Source organism: Carcharhinus amblyrhynchos, chromosome 14, assembly GCF_965287045.1.
Source record: "Carcharhinus amblyrhynchos chromosome 14, sCarAmb.v2.hapA, whole genome shotgun sequence".
NCBI classification, from domain to species: Eukaryota; Metazoa; Chordata; class Chondrichthyes; order Carcharhiniformes; family Carcharhinidae; genus Carcharhinus; species Carcharhinus amblyrhynchos.
In genome coordinates this window covers 4,425,865-4,442,799 of record NC_137337.1, presented here as the reverse complement: position 1 = coordinate 4,442,799, position 16,935 = coordinate 4,425,865, and the positions used below count along the sequence as shown (strand labels likewise).

The window sequence follows — 16,935 nt, the reverse complement described above, 5'->3', positions numbered from 1 at the left end:
TGGAGATAAGGAATAGCAACACTGTCCATTTGTCTCCTTTGCCTAACAACCAGAGTGCTGCTGCCAATTGTAATGCTCTTCCCTCTCTGAGAATGTTGTAGCCAGCACAGAGCAGGATTGAAACTGGGACATCTATGTTGTGTAGTTAACCATCAGTGTGGGGTTTGCTTGGTGAATTACACTCTCGCCTCTGATGAGGAAGGTTATGAGTTCAAGCCCAGTTGCTGAGCCCCTATCCCCAGCTCATGTTCCAGTTACAGTGCTGAATGGGCAGTTCTTCAGAGCAGATACAAAACCAAGACCTGACCTGTCTCCTCAGGTTGATGTAAATGATCCTTCTACTATTTCAAAGAAGAGCTGGGGAATTCTCCCTGGGGTTCTGTTCAATATATATATCCCTTAATCAACATCACAGAATATCTGATCATTAACACACTGTGTTTGTTGGACCTCGCTGTGTGCTGAGTGGCTGCTGAGTTACCTATACAACACAGGTGACTGATGTTTCAGACTGTACCTAACTGACTGTAAATGCTTTGCAATGTCACTAGGTTGTGAAAGGAATTATTGCCGGAATTTTATCACCTCACCTGCCCCAATTCTGGGGCGGACGAGGCTCACAGAACAGCATTCTCCATAGGCCTTGGGTGGGATCTTACAAACCTTGGGCGGGTGAGGCGAGGCAGCAAAATTCCGGCATAAATATCTAAACAAGTTTTCTGACAAATTCTCTGAGGGGTGATGAAATGCCACTCTCACGTCCCAGCTGCTGCAATCTCAGAATCTGACCATTAAACTTTGTGCCAAATAAACACGTGTTTAATTACCATCAATAAGACAGGGAGAGGCTTTGGTGCTGGACTCTTAAAAAAAAGTTCCAGTCTCCTCTGGTTTGATGGTTATCAGGTTGTTTGGCTGATTGCAAGGAACATTTGCCTTTGGGGTTTTGTTTCTGAGCTTTGCTGGTCTATTTTCTGAAGCCTGACTTGGTCAGCACCAATGATGCACAGGTGATGGAGATACATACAGAAGCATGTAGCCAATCTAATGGGAAGCAAACTGATTGAATTATTTTTTAAAAATACTCCATTCTTAAAGTTTCAAAGCCAACGCACAGAATGGGCAGGGCAAACCCAAATCCATTCCTCACTTGCTCTAAAAAACCAATCCAATTCATTGTCCCCACAAAGATCCAAGCCGACAAAATAAGGCATTGCACCTGACCTTAGGCTTGAGGGCTGTGGCAAGTGGCGTTCTTCAGGGATCAGTGCTGGGACCTTTGCTGTTTGTAATATAGAAAATGATTTGGAAGAAAATGTAACTGGAATGATTAGTAAGTTTGCAGACGACACAAAGGATGTTGGATTTGCGGATAGCGATGAGGACCGTCAGAGGGTACAGCAGGATATAGATTGGCTGAGACTCAGCGAAGAAATGACAAATGGAGTTTAATCTGGACAATTATGGGGTATTGCATTTTGGAAGGTCTAATACAGATAGGAAATATACAGTAAATATATGCAGAACCCAAGAGTATTGATAGGCAGGGGGATCTGGGTATACAGGTACACAGGTCACTGAAAGTGGCAATGCAGGTGGAGAAGATAGTCAAGAAGGCATACGGCATGCTTGCCTTCATCAGCTGGGGTACTGAGTTTAAAAATTGGCAAGTCATGTTGCAGCTTTATAGAACCTTAGTTAGGACGCATTTGGAATATAGTGTTCCATTCTGGTCGCCACATTACCAGAAGGATGTGGAGGCTTTGGAGAGGGTACAGAAAAGATTTACCAAGGTGTTGCCTGGTGTGGAAGGCATTAGCTATGAGTAGAGATTGGAGAAACTTGGTTTGTTCTCACTGGAGCGACGGAGTTTGAGGGGAGACCTGATAGAAGTGTACAAGATTATGAGAGGCATGGACAGAGTGGATAGTCAGAAGCTTTTTTCCCAGGGTGGAAGAGTCAATTACTAGACGGCATAGAGGCAAAATTTAAAGGAGATGTACAAGGCAAGTTTTTTACATAGAGGATGGTGGGTGCCTGGAACCCGCTGCTGGGGGAGGTAGTGGAAGCAGCTACAATAGTGGCTTTTAAAGGGTGCCTTGACAAATACATGAATAGGATGGGGAATAGAGGGATATGGTCCCCAGAAGTGTAGGGGGTTTTAGTTCAGTTGGGCAGCATGGTTGGTGCAGGCTTGGAGGACCGAAGACCCTGTTTCTGTGCTATAATTTTCTTTGTTCTTTGTTTGACCTGATGCTAGTTCATACCCAAAAGGCTGAGAACTGATTGAATTATGATTTAATCTGATTTGGGTGATGGCACAAGCCAAGCTTTGGGATCTTAATAATTAATTTAATAATTTGGGCAGCAAAACCTTGTCAGTCTTTTTGTTTTAGTGATGGTTAAATCCTTTGCCTTAGACTGATGTGGATTAATAGCAAACATTGTGAGGCATGGATTCTGGAGTTTACAGTTTCTCTCAACAATTGCCCATTTGTAGAACATAGATCATAGAACATAGAACACTACAGCACAAACAGGCCCTTCGGCCCACAAGTTGCGCCGATCATATCCATACCTACCAGGCCTATCTATAACCCTAATCCCATTAAATCCCATGTACTCATCCAGAAATCGCTTAAAAGATCCCAACGAGTTCGCCTCCACCACTACTGACGGCAGCCGATTCCACTCACCAACCTCTGAGTGAAAAACTTACCCCGACATCTCTTCTGTACCTGCTCCCCAGAACCTTAAACCTGTGTCCTCTTGTAGCGACCATTTCAGCCCTGGGAAATAGCCTCTGAGAATCCACCCTATCTATACCTCTCAATATCTTATAAACCTCTATCAGGTGTATTTGAGGGAATCTTGTCCTTTTTCTTTCTTAAATGTTTGAGGCAGATTAATACATTCCAAATGACAATTGATAAGGTGCACGACAAAAGGTTAAAATGCAAAATATGTCTCATGGAGTTGGGGTAATTTACCGTATTAGTATGGATGAAGGATGGGTTAATGGATAGAAAGCAGAGAGTAGGGATAAACAAGGCATTTTTGAATTGGAAGGTTGTAAATAAAGGAGTGTCACATGGATCAGTACTTTTCAATCTATATTAATGACTAAGAGGAAGAGATTGAGAGTAGTGTGTCTAGGTTTGCTGATGATACAGAGTTAGGTGGGCAAATTAAGCTATGAGGAGTCCTAGTATCACAGGTCTGGATTTTCCTCACAGTGCACCAAATTTGGGAGTGGGCATGAAACATGGCTTTAATCCAGCCGGCTGCAATGGTGGCTGTTTGCATTGTATTTCTCATGCCCTGCCTCAATCATTTGCAGATGCAAAACACCCAACAGAATTGAAAAAATTGTGATGCTACTTGTCATTGTGATGTCACCCCATGAGACACAACACCTCTCACTGCCATCAAATACGCCAGCTCTCATTACTGCCAAACACCCAGATCCCACCACCATCAAACCCGCTGGCTCCCACCACTGCCAAACCCGCCAGCTTCCACCGATGCCAAACATGACAGTGAAGCAGACACTTGGTTAAGCCACCATAAAGAAGTATAAAGCCTGATTGACTCTACTCTTTCCTCACCATTGGCCCTTTGCTCCAATAGAGCTGAGATTAGTGAACACGGGCACTGATCAATGACTGACCCTGGAACCCCCTCAAAATGATTTCATTGCCACACACAATGAAATGGTTTTAAGCAAGCTAATAATGCTATCTGCTTACAATAGATGGAATGGTTGCAGAATTCACAAAGCCTCTATTTCAGACAATGCACACTAATTATGTAACAATGAATTGCATTTCATGAATGTGCTTTCTGATTGGCTAGATGCAGTTTCCATGGCAACTGCAAAATTTCTGACTGCGCTAGTAGCTGCTTCAGTAAATCTTTGTTGGACAATCAAAAATGAAAATGTACTGATGTGGCCAAAGTTCAATGATGGTTTCTGTTTGTTCCAACTGCCCTGAATCAAGAGTTGTCAATCCTGGAAGATTATGTTCAAGATAATGGACCTGTCCTCTCTATACTCAAAGACTTTGGGTTGCCCTGAGTTGATCAACTGAACCAAAACAAGGAAACTTTGAAAGGAGCTGCAATAGGGGCACCTGTGACCATGGAAGATGCTGTCTTTGTGAGTATACGGCATCCTGGCAATCATACTAAAATTACTTCTATTTTTGTGGAGTTTTTCACACCTCATGAGGAACTTTCTAAAGAGCGGTCATTGTGGTGGGATTAGAAATGTGGAAGCCAAGTAACACACAGCAAGTTCATGCAAACAGCAGTGTAATAATAACCAGCAAGTCGGATTTTGACTTGTTAGTTGAGGGATAAGCATTGTTCAGGTCACCATCAAACTAACCAAATCTAAGGATGTGATGAACCTAGTCAGGAAGAAAAGAAAGGCGTACAAAAAGTGCAGAGAGCTAGGATATGATAAGGATCTAGAGGAGTATTAGGCTTGTAGAAAGGAGCTTAAAAAGGAAATTAGGAGAGCCAGAAGGGGTCATGAGAAGGCCTTGGCGGGTAAGATTAAGGAGAATCCCAAGGCGTTTGACAAATACGTGAAGAGTAAAAGGATGAGAAGTGAAGGGATAGGACCGATAAAAGGTGAAGGGGGAAAAGTCTATGTGGAACTAGAAGAAATGGCAAAGGTGCTTAATGAGTACTTTGCCTCGGTATTCACGGTGGAAAGTGATCTGGGAGGTTGTACTGCAGGTTTGTGTCGGACTGAAAAGATTGAGTATGTGGATGTTAAGGAAGAGGATGTGTTGGAACTTTTAAATGCTATCAAGATAGATAAGTCACCGGGACCGGATGGGATGTACCCCAGATTACTGTGGGAGGTGAGGGAAGTGATTGCAGTGCCCCTGGTGATGATCTTTGCATCGTCGATGGAGACGGGAGAGGTTCCGGAGGATTGCGGATATGGTTCCTATTTTCAAGAAAGGGAAAAGGGATAGCCCGGGAAATTACCGACCGGTGAGTCTGACCTCAGTGGTTGGTCAGTTGATGGAGAGGATTCTGAGGGAGAGGATTTATGAGCATTTAGAGAAGTTTAGTATGATCAGAAATAGTCAGCACGGCTTTGTCAAGGGCAGGTCGTGCCTTACGAGCCTAGTTGAGTTCCTTGAAAATGTGACTGAACACATTGACAAAGGAAGAGCGATGGATGTGGTTTACATGGACTTCAGCAAGGCATTTGATAAGGTCCCCCATGCAAGACTTCTTGAGAAGGTGAGAGGGAATGGGATCCAAGGGGCTTTGGCCTTGTGGATCCAGAACTGGCTTGCCTGCAGAAGGCAGAGAGTGGCTGTGGATGGGTCTTATTCTGCATGGAGGTCGGTCAGCAGTGGAGTGCCCCAGGGATCTGTTCTAGGACCCTTGCTGTTTGTCATTTTCATAAATCACCTGGATTAGGAAGTGGAGGGATGGGTTAGTAAATTCGCTGATGACACAAAGGTTGGTGGTGTCGTAGATAGTCTGGAGGGTTGTCAGAAGTTGCAGCGTGACATAGATAGGATGCAAGACTGGGCGGGGAAGTGGCAGATGGATTCAACGCGGATAAATGTGGTCCATTTTGGCAGGACCAGTGGGATGAAGGAGTACAATATCAAGGGTAGGAGTCTTAGCAGTGTTGAGGAGCAGAAGGATCTTGGGGTCCGGGTCCATAGGAATCTTAAATTGGCCTCGCAGGTGGAGGATGTGGTTAAGAAGGCGTATGGTGTACTGGCCTTCATTAATCGAGGGATTGAGTTTAGGAGTCGGGAGGTAATGCTCCGACCTTATAAGACCCTTGTCAGACCCCACTTGGAGTACTGTGCGCAGTTCTGGTCACTTCACTACAGGAAGGATGTGGAAGCTATTGAGAGGGTGCAGAGGAGATTTACAAGGATGTTGCCTGGATTGGGAGGCATGCCTTATAAAGAAAGATTGAGGGAGCTAGGTCTCCTCTCCCTGGAGAGACGAAGGTTGAGAGGCGACCTGATAGAGGTTTATAAAATGTTGAGAGGCATAGATAGGGTGGATTCTCGGACGCTATTTCCCAGGGCTGAAATGGTCGCTACAGGTTTAAGGTGCTGGGGATCAAGTACAGAGGAGATGTTAGGGGTAAGTTTTTCACTCAGAGGGTGGTGAGTGAATGGAATCGGCTGCCATTGGTGGTGGTGGAGGCAAACTCGCTGGGGTCTTTTAAAAGACTTCTGGATGAGTACTTGGGATTTAATGGGATTGGGAGTTACAGATAGTTCTATGGCTTGGTAGGTATGGATATGATCGGCGCAACTTGTGGGCTGAAGGGCCTGTTAGTGCTGTAGTGTTCTATGTTCTATAAATAGATTTCATGACATAATGAGCTGCAGCAGGGTTATCTCTATTGAGATGGCACAATGAGAGTCTGAAACCAGTACTCAAGTACAGCTAGGGGAACAAATAAGCTTGGGGCTGAATCATTTTATTCACATAGTAAGACAAGTAAAATGTTGCTCTTTATCTGAAAGGGGTTAGATATTAAAGGGGAAGCAACTTCACTTGTATAGGGCCATGGTTAGGCCCCTCTGAGTACTGTGTTCAGGTTTGGACATCAAGAAGGAGAAGGTTACTACTGTAAGAACATAAGAACATAAGAAATAGGAGCAGGAGTAGGCCATCTAGCCCCCCGAGCCTGCCCCACCATTCAATAAGATCATGGCTGATCTGAAGTGGATCAGTTCCACTTACCCGCCTGCTCCCCATAACCCTTAATTCCCTTATCGATCAGAAATCTATCTACCCGTGACTTAAACATATTCAATGAGGTAGCCTCCACCATTTCAATGGGCAGAGAATTCCAGAGATTCACTACCCTCTGAGAGAAGTTCCTTCTCAACTCTGTTCTAAACTGACCCCCCCATTTATTTTATGGCTGTGCCCTCTAGTTCTGGTTTCCTTTCTAAGCGGGAAGAATCTCTCTACCTCTACCCTATCTAGCCCCTTCATTATCTTTTATGTCTCTATTAGATCCCCCCTCAGCCTTCTAAACTCCAACGAGTACAGGCCCAATCTACTCAATCTCTCCTCATAAGCCAACCCTCTCATCTCTGGTATCAACCTGGTGAACCTTCTCTGTACTCCCTCCAAGGCCAATATATCCTTTCGCAAATAAGGGGACCAAAACTGCACACAGTACTCCAGTACTTCCTTGAGAAAGATGATGAATGATTTAATTTAGCTGTTTAAAATAATAGAGATTTGTTTGGGTACTAGAGGGTTTAGGACTAGGGGGCACAGCCTCAAGATAAAGGGGGGGTGGTTTAGAACGGAGTTGAGGAGGAACTTCTTCACTCAAAGGGTGGTGAATCTCTGGAATTCTCTGCCCGTTGAGGTGGTGGAGGCTGCCTCGCTAAATATTTTTAAGACGTGGGTTGATAGGTTTTTGATAGGCAAGGGAATTAAGGGTTATGGGGAGAGGGCGGGAATGTGGAACTGAGACACGACAGATCAGCCATGATCTTATTGAATGGCGGGGCAGGCTCGAGGGGCTAGATGGCCTACTCCTGCTCCTATTTCTTATGTTCTTATGTTCTTATGGTAGATACAGAGAAACTATTTCTTTTTGTGGTGAAATCCAGAATAGGTGTGCTCCATCTCAGAATTAAAATTAGGTCATTGGTTGTAAAATCTGGAAAGCATCTTTTCATGCAAAGGCACGAAGAAATTTGAAAATCCTCCAAAAGGCTGCGAACTCGAGAGGTTAGTTGAAATTTTTAAGAGTAAGTTTTGCTGGGCAAGGCCGTCAGGGCATTGGAACAAGGTGCCTAAATGGGGTTGAGGTACAGGTCAGCAATGGTCTGGTTGGATGGTGGAAATGAGCTGAATGGCCTCCTCCTGTTCTTATTGAAGGGAGTTTTGTCTACTCTGAACTGCACGGGTTTGATGTGAACAAAAGTGGCCTAAAAAAGAAGTGTCCCATTCCATTGCAGTAACACCCCTCACCTTGGAAAGTGTGTAGTAACATTTTGAAAGAATTTTGTGTTGTAGTGCCAATGGCATAGAGCATTGGTGAAACCAGATCAAGAGCACTTTGCACACTTTTGATCTCAAAGAACAAGGAAAATTACAGCACAGGAACAGGCCCTTTGGCCCTCCAAGCCTGCACTGACCATGCCGCCTGACTTAACTAAAATCCCCTACCCTTCTGGGACCATATCCCTCTATTCCCATCCTATTTATGTCTTTGTCAAGACACTCTTATCTCCTCACCTATAGATCTCCTTACTTCCTTTCTTGTCTTTGAGGGAATGCAACATAGGTTTACTTGACTGATTCCTGTCCTAAATGGATTATCCTATGAGGAGAAATTGATTAGACTGGGTCTTTATTCTCTTAATTTTAATAGAACGAAAGGTGATCTCTTTGAAGCATGTAAAATTCTTACAAGTCTCTCCAGGGTAGATGATGTAGGAAGTTTCTTCTGATTGGGAGTTGAGCTAGGGGCCACAATTGCAGAATAAAAGGTCAAATCAATTAAGACTGAAATGTCAAGAAATGTCTTTGCACAAAGGATTATGAATCTTTGGAATTCTCTAACCCAGAGATGTGGGGCTCAGTTGTTCAATAAATTCAAGGCAGAACTTGATAGATCTTTGGACACCAAAGCAATCAAGGGTTATGGACAGAGTTTGTGATGGCGGTGGTGGTGGTGGTGGGGGGTGGGGTGATATGGGGGGACAGGGTGGTGGTGGTTGGTGTGTATGTGTGTGTGTGTGGGGGGGGGGAGGGGAGGGGTGGGGGATGGTGTTGAGCTGAAAGATCAGCTGCGACCTTACTGAATGGTGGAGCAGGCTCGAAGGGCTGAATGGCCTACTTCTATTTTTATGCTCCCATGTTCTAACAACACTCTCCATTGTGTCAGTACTGTACAAGTATCTTTACATCCTCTCCTTGTCAAGAATTTCATGATGCAAGGTTCCTATGTTCAGTGTAGAAAGCTGGACTCCATTTGCCCCGGATCCTCCATACATTGCACAATCCCCAAAGAACAACCCCCTGATCAAAATAATGTCACCAAAATTGCCCAACATGGTTTTTAATTAGCAATCACATGATAACTTGTGTGCAAAATGAAAACTGGCACACTGACGTAGTAAGAAGTCTCACAACACCAGACTTCTTACTGTGTTTACCCCAGTCTAACGCAGGCATCTCCACATCATGACACTGATATAGTGGCATGGACAGGTACATTGCTGGGGCAGAGTAAATGAAACCCTGCAGAATCTGCCCTGGAAGTTCTTGATTGGGCAGTATAGTGGAAGCTTTACCCAGTATCTAGCCTATGGAATGTTTGATTTCAGAATATATAATGTACAATTTTTCCATGTTTGATTATGTATTTTTTAATTCATTCACGGGATGTGGGTGTTGCTGGCTGGCCCAACACTTATTGCCCATCCTTGAGGGCATTTAAGAGTCAATCAGATTGCTGTGGCTCTGGAGTCACATGGAGGTCAGACGGGGTAAAGATGGCAGATTTCCTTCCCCAAAGGACATTAGTGACCCAGATGGATTTTTCCAATAATTAACAATGGTTTCGTGGTCAACAGTAGATTCTTAATTCCAGTTTTTTTTTATTAAGTTCAAATTCCACCAGATGCCATAGTGGAATTTTGCTCTGTTCTAAACTACCTTCCTTGGGAGTTTTTGATATGACAGTGAAGGACTTTTGCTCTGCATCTAGTCAAAAGTGTACCTAACCATTGACTACCTTTAATGAGTTTGATTCCATTTTCTGTTTGCAACTCTTTCACCTTAATAAAGCCAAATATTTAACGTACATAGCGTAAAAAGTAATGTTGGCTTTCTCTCAACAGGCTGGTGATATTTATGTCCAATACATGAGAAAGCATTTTCCAGATGCCATTTCAGGTTAGTTGCTCATGTCTTCAGTCTGTGCTTCTAGTAAAACCATTCAGTGAAAGGAAAGTGGAGTTATAGTTACAGTGGCTAAGAGTTTGTAAAGATGTCAACTGTATATATGAGCAGCCAAACACTGTTTCATTTTCCATTAGAGTTTTGTAATTTCCACACAAACATAGAGATATCATTAACCAGCATGTCAGTACTCTACACATTCAACAATGAAGGATGCTCAGAACATTCTTTGAGTGGAATTTTTCCATGTGGGACTAAGTCCCTGGCAGGGTGTGGATAGGGAGTGCTTCCCACTGTGGAGGTCCATGGGGGAAACCATGCTATATCCTCCATTCATGGTGTTATTTATTATGCATTTGGAGCCTTTTGCCATATTCCAAGGCAGGATGGGCTTGATGGTGCACATCTCATCATTATAGCTGGGTGCCAGAATGAAAAGGTGCCCGACCTCACTGACCAACCATTGAAGAAAGAAGATTGGTCCCCTAAAGACCATAAGATATAGGAGCAGAATTAGGCCACTCAGCCCATCGAGTCTGTTCCGCCAATCATTCATGGCTGATATTTTTCTCATCCCCATTCTCCTGCCTTTTCCCCAAAACCCCTGATCCCCTTATTAATCAAGAACCTATCTATCTCTGTCTTAAAGACACTCATTGACCTGGCCTCCACAGCTTTCTGCGGCAAAGGGTTCCACAGATTCACCACTCCCTGGCTGAAGAAATTCCTCCTCATCTCTGTTTTAAAGGATTGTCCCTTTAGTCTGAGGTTGTGCCCTCTGGTTCTAGTTTTTCCTACTAGTGGAAACGTTGCCTCCATGTCCACTCTATCCAGGCCTCGCATTATCCTGTAAATTTCAATAAGATCCCGCCTCATCCTTCCAAACTCCAACAAGTACAGACCCAGAGTCGTCAACCATTCCTCGTACAACAAGCTCTTCACTCCAGGGATCATTCTTGTGAACCTCCTCTGGACCCTTTCCAAGGCCAGCAACATCGTTCCTTAGATACAGGACCCAAAACTGCTCACAATACTCTGAATGGGGTCTGATCAGAGCCTTATAAAGAAAGAAGATAGAGCTCAAGGAACTCCAAGGTTGTAAAATGGACCTCCTCAAAGATATTAAAGCTGGAAGAGACTCCCGCTACCCACTGTTGTGGAGTTCCTTGCTCCAGCCTCGCTGGTGACTCCATCCTAAGCTCCGGTGGCAATCCCAGGCCTTCTCCAGTGAAGTTCCAAATCCTGCATGCCATGTTGGTTTCAGCATTTTCTGGATTGGTGCGTTTTTCCATTGGCATTGCAGCAAATCAGGACTGGGGGCAAGATTCTGGTCAGGCCTTGATCTACAACCCATTGGCAGGATGCAAATACTTCTCACACTGATTCTAATGGGATTCCTGATGGCAGGCAGCAGTGGAAGGTTCCATTGTAATTTCATGCCAGCATGAAACCAATTTTTGGGCCTCCTGTCAAAATCTGCCTGCCTGCCCTTGATTCTGCTGGTAGGGGCATGGGGCAGAATTCCACCCCATGTACCTGTGCGTGATATAGAAGGTTGGTGTGCCGATGGTGGGGGGTGGTGTGGAGGCACAGAATGTTTCATATATTTACTCAGGGTGTATCAAATGTTCTGTGTGTTTTATATGGAGAGGGACACTTGGAGCTGTGTATGTTTGAGATGGAATGGGGAGTTCTCTGCCTGTCTCTAGTGTTTGATATGGGGGAGCATGTGGAATGTTCCAATATATTTAATACAGAGGAAGACTCTTATAATGTTCCCGGTGTTGTTGTTTGGTGGTACTGGGATCACACTATGCACTGATCGAGAAAAAAACATTTGTCTCATCAAACCCATTCCTTCCATTGACTATAAGCAGTTAACACAAACGTAGATTCACTCAAAAGGAATCACTTGACACTATTTAAAAATCTGGCTTGGCAAATGTAATATTCACAAAATTATTTGTCTCTTGTGATATTTTTAGCTCAACAGAAGGTTCATCAAGCAGATGTCGGAGTTAAAGTGAACCATAAGGATCATGCCTTTTTGCCTTCGACGGGAAATGATTATGAGGATGAAATAGAATTCCTACAGGATTCAGATGATGAATGTGATGAAAGAGATATTCCACTGACTGCCAAGGACTCTCAATGTAAAACGTGGTTTGACAATCCAGTTGAATATTTTTTTAAATCAAATCTTTAACATGATGTTTCTATTTCTGTTTTCCTCCTGGCTATTTTTATTGTGAGCACTGACCCTTTACTCTATTTCTCAATTTTCATGAAAAATCTTGAATAGCGAGCATTCCTGTAACAATCTCCTTGCCACATTTTCTGCACACTTCCCTTGTTACACTTCATTGTTTTAACACTTTCGTCCCACTTCACCACAATCACTTCCTGAAACTCTTTCCTCGTCACACTTTCTCCTTCACATTCACTTCCTGTAACACTTTACTTGTCATGACACTTATAGGGGTCAGCACGGTGGCACAGTTGTTAGCAATGCTGCCTCACAGCACCAGGGACTTGGGTTCAATTCCCGGTTCCAGTCACTGTCTGTGCAGAGTATGCACGTTCTCCCCTGCGTAGGTTTCCTCCCACAATCCAAAAGACATGCTGGCTAAGCGCAATGGCCGTGCTAAATTCTCCCTCAGTGTATTCAAACAGGCGCCCGAGTGTGGCAGCTAAGGGATTTTCACAGTAACTTCATTGTAGAGTTAATGTAAGCCTACTTGTGACACTAATAAACCTTAAACTGTAATGATAGCACTCTTAACTTTACAGTCGTGAGAAAACCACAGCACATTAATTAGTAATTGTTGCTTATTGTCATAAGAACATAACATAAGAACATAAGAAATAGGAGCAGGAGTAGGCCATCTAGCCCTTCGAGCCTGCCCCGCCATTCAATAAGATCATGGCTGATCTGAAGTGGCTCAGTTCCACTTTCCCACTTTCTCCCCATAGCCCTTAACTCCCTTGTCTGCCAAAAACCTATCTACCGTGTCTTGAATATATTTAGCAAGGTAGCATCCACCACTTCAACGGGCAGAGAATTCCAGAGATTCACCACCCCTTCAGTGAAGAAGTTCCTCCTCAACTCCGTTCTAAACTGCTTCCCCCTTATCTTGAGGCTGTGCCCTCTAGTCCTGCTGTCCTTTCTGAGCGGGAAGAATCTCTCTACCTCTACCCTATCCATCCCTTTCATTATCTTATACGTCGCTATAAGATCCCCCCTCGTCCTTCTAAACTCCAACGAGTACAGACCCAGTCTATTTAGTCTCTCTTCATAGTCCAACCCCCTCATCTCCGGTATCAGCCTAGTGAACCTCCTCTGCACTCCCTCCAAGGCCAAAATATCCTTGCGCAAGTGCGGTGACCAAAACTGCACACAGTACTCCAGCTGCGGCCTCACCAATGCCTGTACAGTTGCAGCAAGACCTTCCCTGCTTTTATATTCTATCCCCCTCGCTATAAAGGCCAGCATCCCAGTCGCCTTCTTGATCACCTGCTGCACCTGCAGACTGGGTTTTTGCGACTCATGCACAAGGACCCCCAGGTCCCTCTGCACCGTAGCATGCTGCAGCTTTTCGCCCTTTAAATAATAATCCCTCCTACTATTATTCCTGCCAAAGTGGATAACCTCACACTTGCTAACATTATACTCCATCTGCCAGGTCCTCGCCCACTCGCTCAGCCTATCTAGATCCCTCTGCAGACTTTCCACACCCTCCGCACAATTTGCTTTTCCACTCATCTTTGTGTCATCAGCAAATTTCATTACCCGACACTCAGCCCCCTCCTCCAGATCATCTATATAAATGGTAAATAGCTGAGGCCCCAGCACCGATCCCTGCAGCACTCCACTAGTTACCAACCGCCAATCAGAATAGCACTCATTGATACCAACTCTCTGCCTCCTATTTGACAACCAATTCTCTATCCACACTAACACCTTACCCCCAACTCCATGCCCCCTAACCTTCTGAAGCAACCTTTTGTGCGGCACCTTATCAAACGCCTTTTGAAAATCAAGAAACACTACATCCACTGGTTCCCCTCTGTCTACCGCACTAGTCACATCCTCATAGAATTCCAATAAATTCATCAAATTTGTCATGCTCAGCTTAATTAAGACAATTTTAATTAAGAAGTTCCCTGTTCATACAAAGAGAATCTCTTATCTTTCTTCCCACCTTCCTCACCCACTGCAGGGTGTGAACATAAATCTCATTTACCTCGTACAACTCAGATTGTGATCGATAATAGCTTTGGAGAGCTTGTGCATCGTTTACGTGAGCCTTGGGACCTGTATGGCCTCTCCACCAAACACCAACTACCCTGCTGGCCACAAGAGTGCGAAGTGATCAAAGAACGTATTAGGCATATTGGTGAGTTCTGACTGTAGACCATGAAACATGTTGGACAATGGATGTGCAAACAGAAGGATGCAAAGCAGGTGGTGTGCAAACTGATGTTTCTGTTACTCAAAGAGTCTATTATTGCTGAGAATTACTGCACATAAACAAGGTGAACACTCCCACAGGACCAGGCGTCAGCCCTGACTCAGTGATAACAGTCTGGCCTCAGAATGTCATGAGTTCAGGTCTTATTCTGGACCTGAGTGCATCCAAACTGACATTTCACTGCAGCACTGAGGGAAAGCTGCACTGTCAGAGCTGCCAACTTTTGGATGAGGCATTAAACTGTGGCTCTCTCGTTCCTCTCAGATGGATGTATTTAGAAGAGGAGGAAAGAAAAAGAATGATCTGTATTTCTCTAACAATTTCATGATCACTGGATGTCCCAAAGCATATCAAATGTAGTCATTGCTGTAATGTAGGAAATATAGCAGCCAATAGGATCACTGGTAAACTCTCATAATCAGCAATGTCATAATGACCAGATAATCTGTGCTTTTTTAGATTTTTTTAGAGAATGAGGAATATATATTTGCTGGAACATCAGCCAAGGATAACTCTCTGCTCTCATAGCAGCATGGGGGACCTTTTACATCCATCTGATAAAACCTCAGTTTAACATCTCACCCAAAAGACAAAGGACTGTATTTTACAACCCCGGTCGAGCGAGACCAGAAATTCACACCCCAAGGTCAACAAACACTTCCACTGTCCGCCCCTTACCTCCTCTGATTCCATTGCGAGCAAGGCGGTAGAATTCCGGTGAAAATCTCAAACAGTGCAGCACTCCTTCAGTGCCAGCCTTGATTTTTCCGCTTATATCCTAGAGTGAGACTTTGTCATGACAGTGCCTCGTAACAAGCAATACCAAGAATGTAACAAAACTAACAAGCAGAAGCCACCAGCATTTAAAAAGGCATTTCACAGGGCGAAAGTTTCCCAGTAACAAGATCAGCAGGCTTTAGACAGAGCAAAAAAAATACGTCGCCACCATAATATAAAACATCTTAGTTAGACAATTGAACCTTCAAGGGGAAGTATTGTTCGACCCACAAAAGCTACTTGTAAGCTGGCCTTTACTTATTGATTTATTGAAGTGGATATTATTTGAGAATAGGGAAGTCCTGAAAGAGTTCAGATCTCTTAAATATATTTTGGATCAAAAAGGGTGATTTCTACATAAACTTTGTGGTTGCGTTTCCAATATATAACTGTCTTAGATCACTATAGTCCTGTTCATGTATATGTGTTTTTTACTGTAATAAATAGCCTTTAATCAGTGTTATACTGCAACTGGGCTGGTTACTTACACCTCACACCATTCCCGTAAACAAAATTACACACCACTACAACCGGTGTTCCAAGGTGGGACATCCTCACAGATAACATCAGTTGGGTTTGTGACGACTTGAAGTTAGAACGATGTGTCTGACAGACAAGGCTGCTACCAAATGAGCCTGATACAAAGCAAGAAAGTTTTCCCCAGTGTCCTTGATCAATATTTATTCCTCAATCAACATTGGTAAAAACAGATTATCCCATCATTTATTGTATTTCCAGTACACACTACAGCAGATTTGTCTTTTAACTGAAATTTGGTGTAATGGGTGACATTGGATTAGCATGCAGAAGAAAAGTGGGACAGGCTCTGGCACACGTGTTTAAGCTTATCTGATTGTCTTCTCACTAGTCTAAAGTCAATATTCTAATTGCTTGAAATACATTCAGAATTGACAACCCTCCTAGAGAGCCAAGTAAAGTTTTAGACAGTCTAGACACAGCTGAAAGGAAGCTGCTGCATTCCGAGCATCTTTGTTCTATCATCCATTCCAGTTATTGCCACTTTCTTGCTTTGGATGTACTAAGTGGAAGGCCTATTCATAACAGTGTATTTTTAGCACAGAAACAGGCTAAACAGTCTCTGCCAGTGCTCCAAATTAGTTCCCTCACATACTATTTCATCTCACTCATCAGCATATGCTTCTATTCCCTTCTCCCTCATGTGATTAAATCTCCTGCCCTGGAATGCATCAACTACTCCTTGTGAGAGTGAACATTACATTCAAATACATTGCAAGGTACTGATAAGCTCTTTTAATTCTGTTGTGGTGTAAGCAGAGCAGTAAAAGTTCTTCTTTTCACTCCTTTGGAGCCTACACAATAGTGATCTTCCTCAGGGTTTCCCACTGATCTTCTTTCAAAGTTATGTTGACAAAAAATGGGAAGCACCAAGAAAGCTCACCGCAATGTGTCGCTTGTAACTTGTGTAGATTACAATGCAATGTAGTGATTCCCGGCCATTCTCTCTCTTTTTACAGTGGGTATTCCATTAGGCCCAGAGCCTCTGTACAGAGCAACAGGATTAGAGCCTGCACCAATCTACATAAATCCTGAAGACGGTGAAGTGGTTTATAGTGCCAATAAAGGTAATTTGAGATGTGCCGTATAGTCCGTACGAAAATAAATTTTAGAAATACGCCAAGTAAAATTATTCTGCATTATTTGTAAGGAGCTGTTCTTAGATTCTTAACTGTTCAAATAAAAGGCAAGAATTTCCATTCATGAACGA

At 43.6% G+C, this 16,935-nt stretch overlaps 2 protein-coding genes across 3 annotated transcripts in view; one reads left to right on the top strand and one right to left on the bottom strand.

Moving 5' to 3' along the window:
* LOC145352393 (HHIP-like protein 1) overlaps positions 1–16,935 on the bottom strand; it is a 229,839-nt gene that overhangs the window by 120,680 nt on the left and 92,224 nt on the right. The window lies entirely within an intron of this gene.
* LOC145352394 (cytosolic carboxypeptidase 2-like) lies at positions 4,041–16,836 on the top strand. The gene is made up of 5 exons (XM_080202186.1): positions 4,041–4,159; positions 9,879–9,933; positions 11,925–12,092; positions 14,160–14,336; positions 16,685–16,836. Exons 1-5 carry the CDS (start codon positions 4,142–4,144, stop codon positions 16,813–16,815), a joined length of 549 nt encoding a protein of 182 aa, XP_080058312.1. The 5' UTR covers positions 4,041–4,141; the 3' UTR covers positions 16,816–16,836.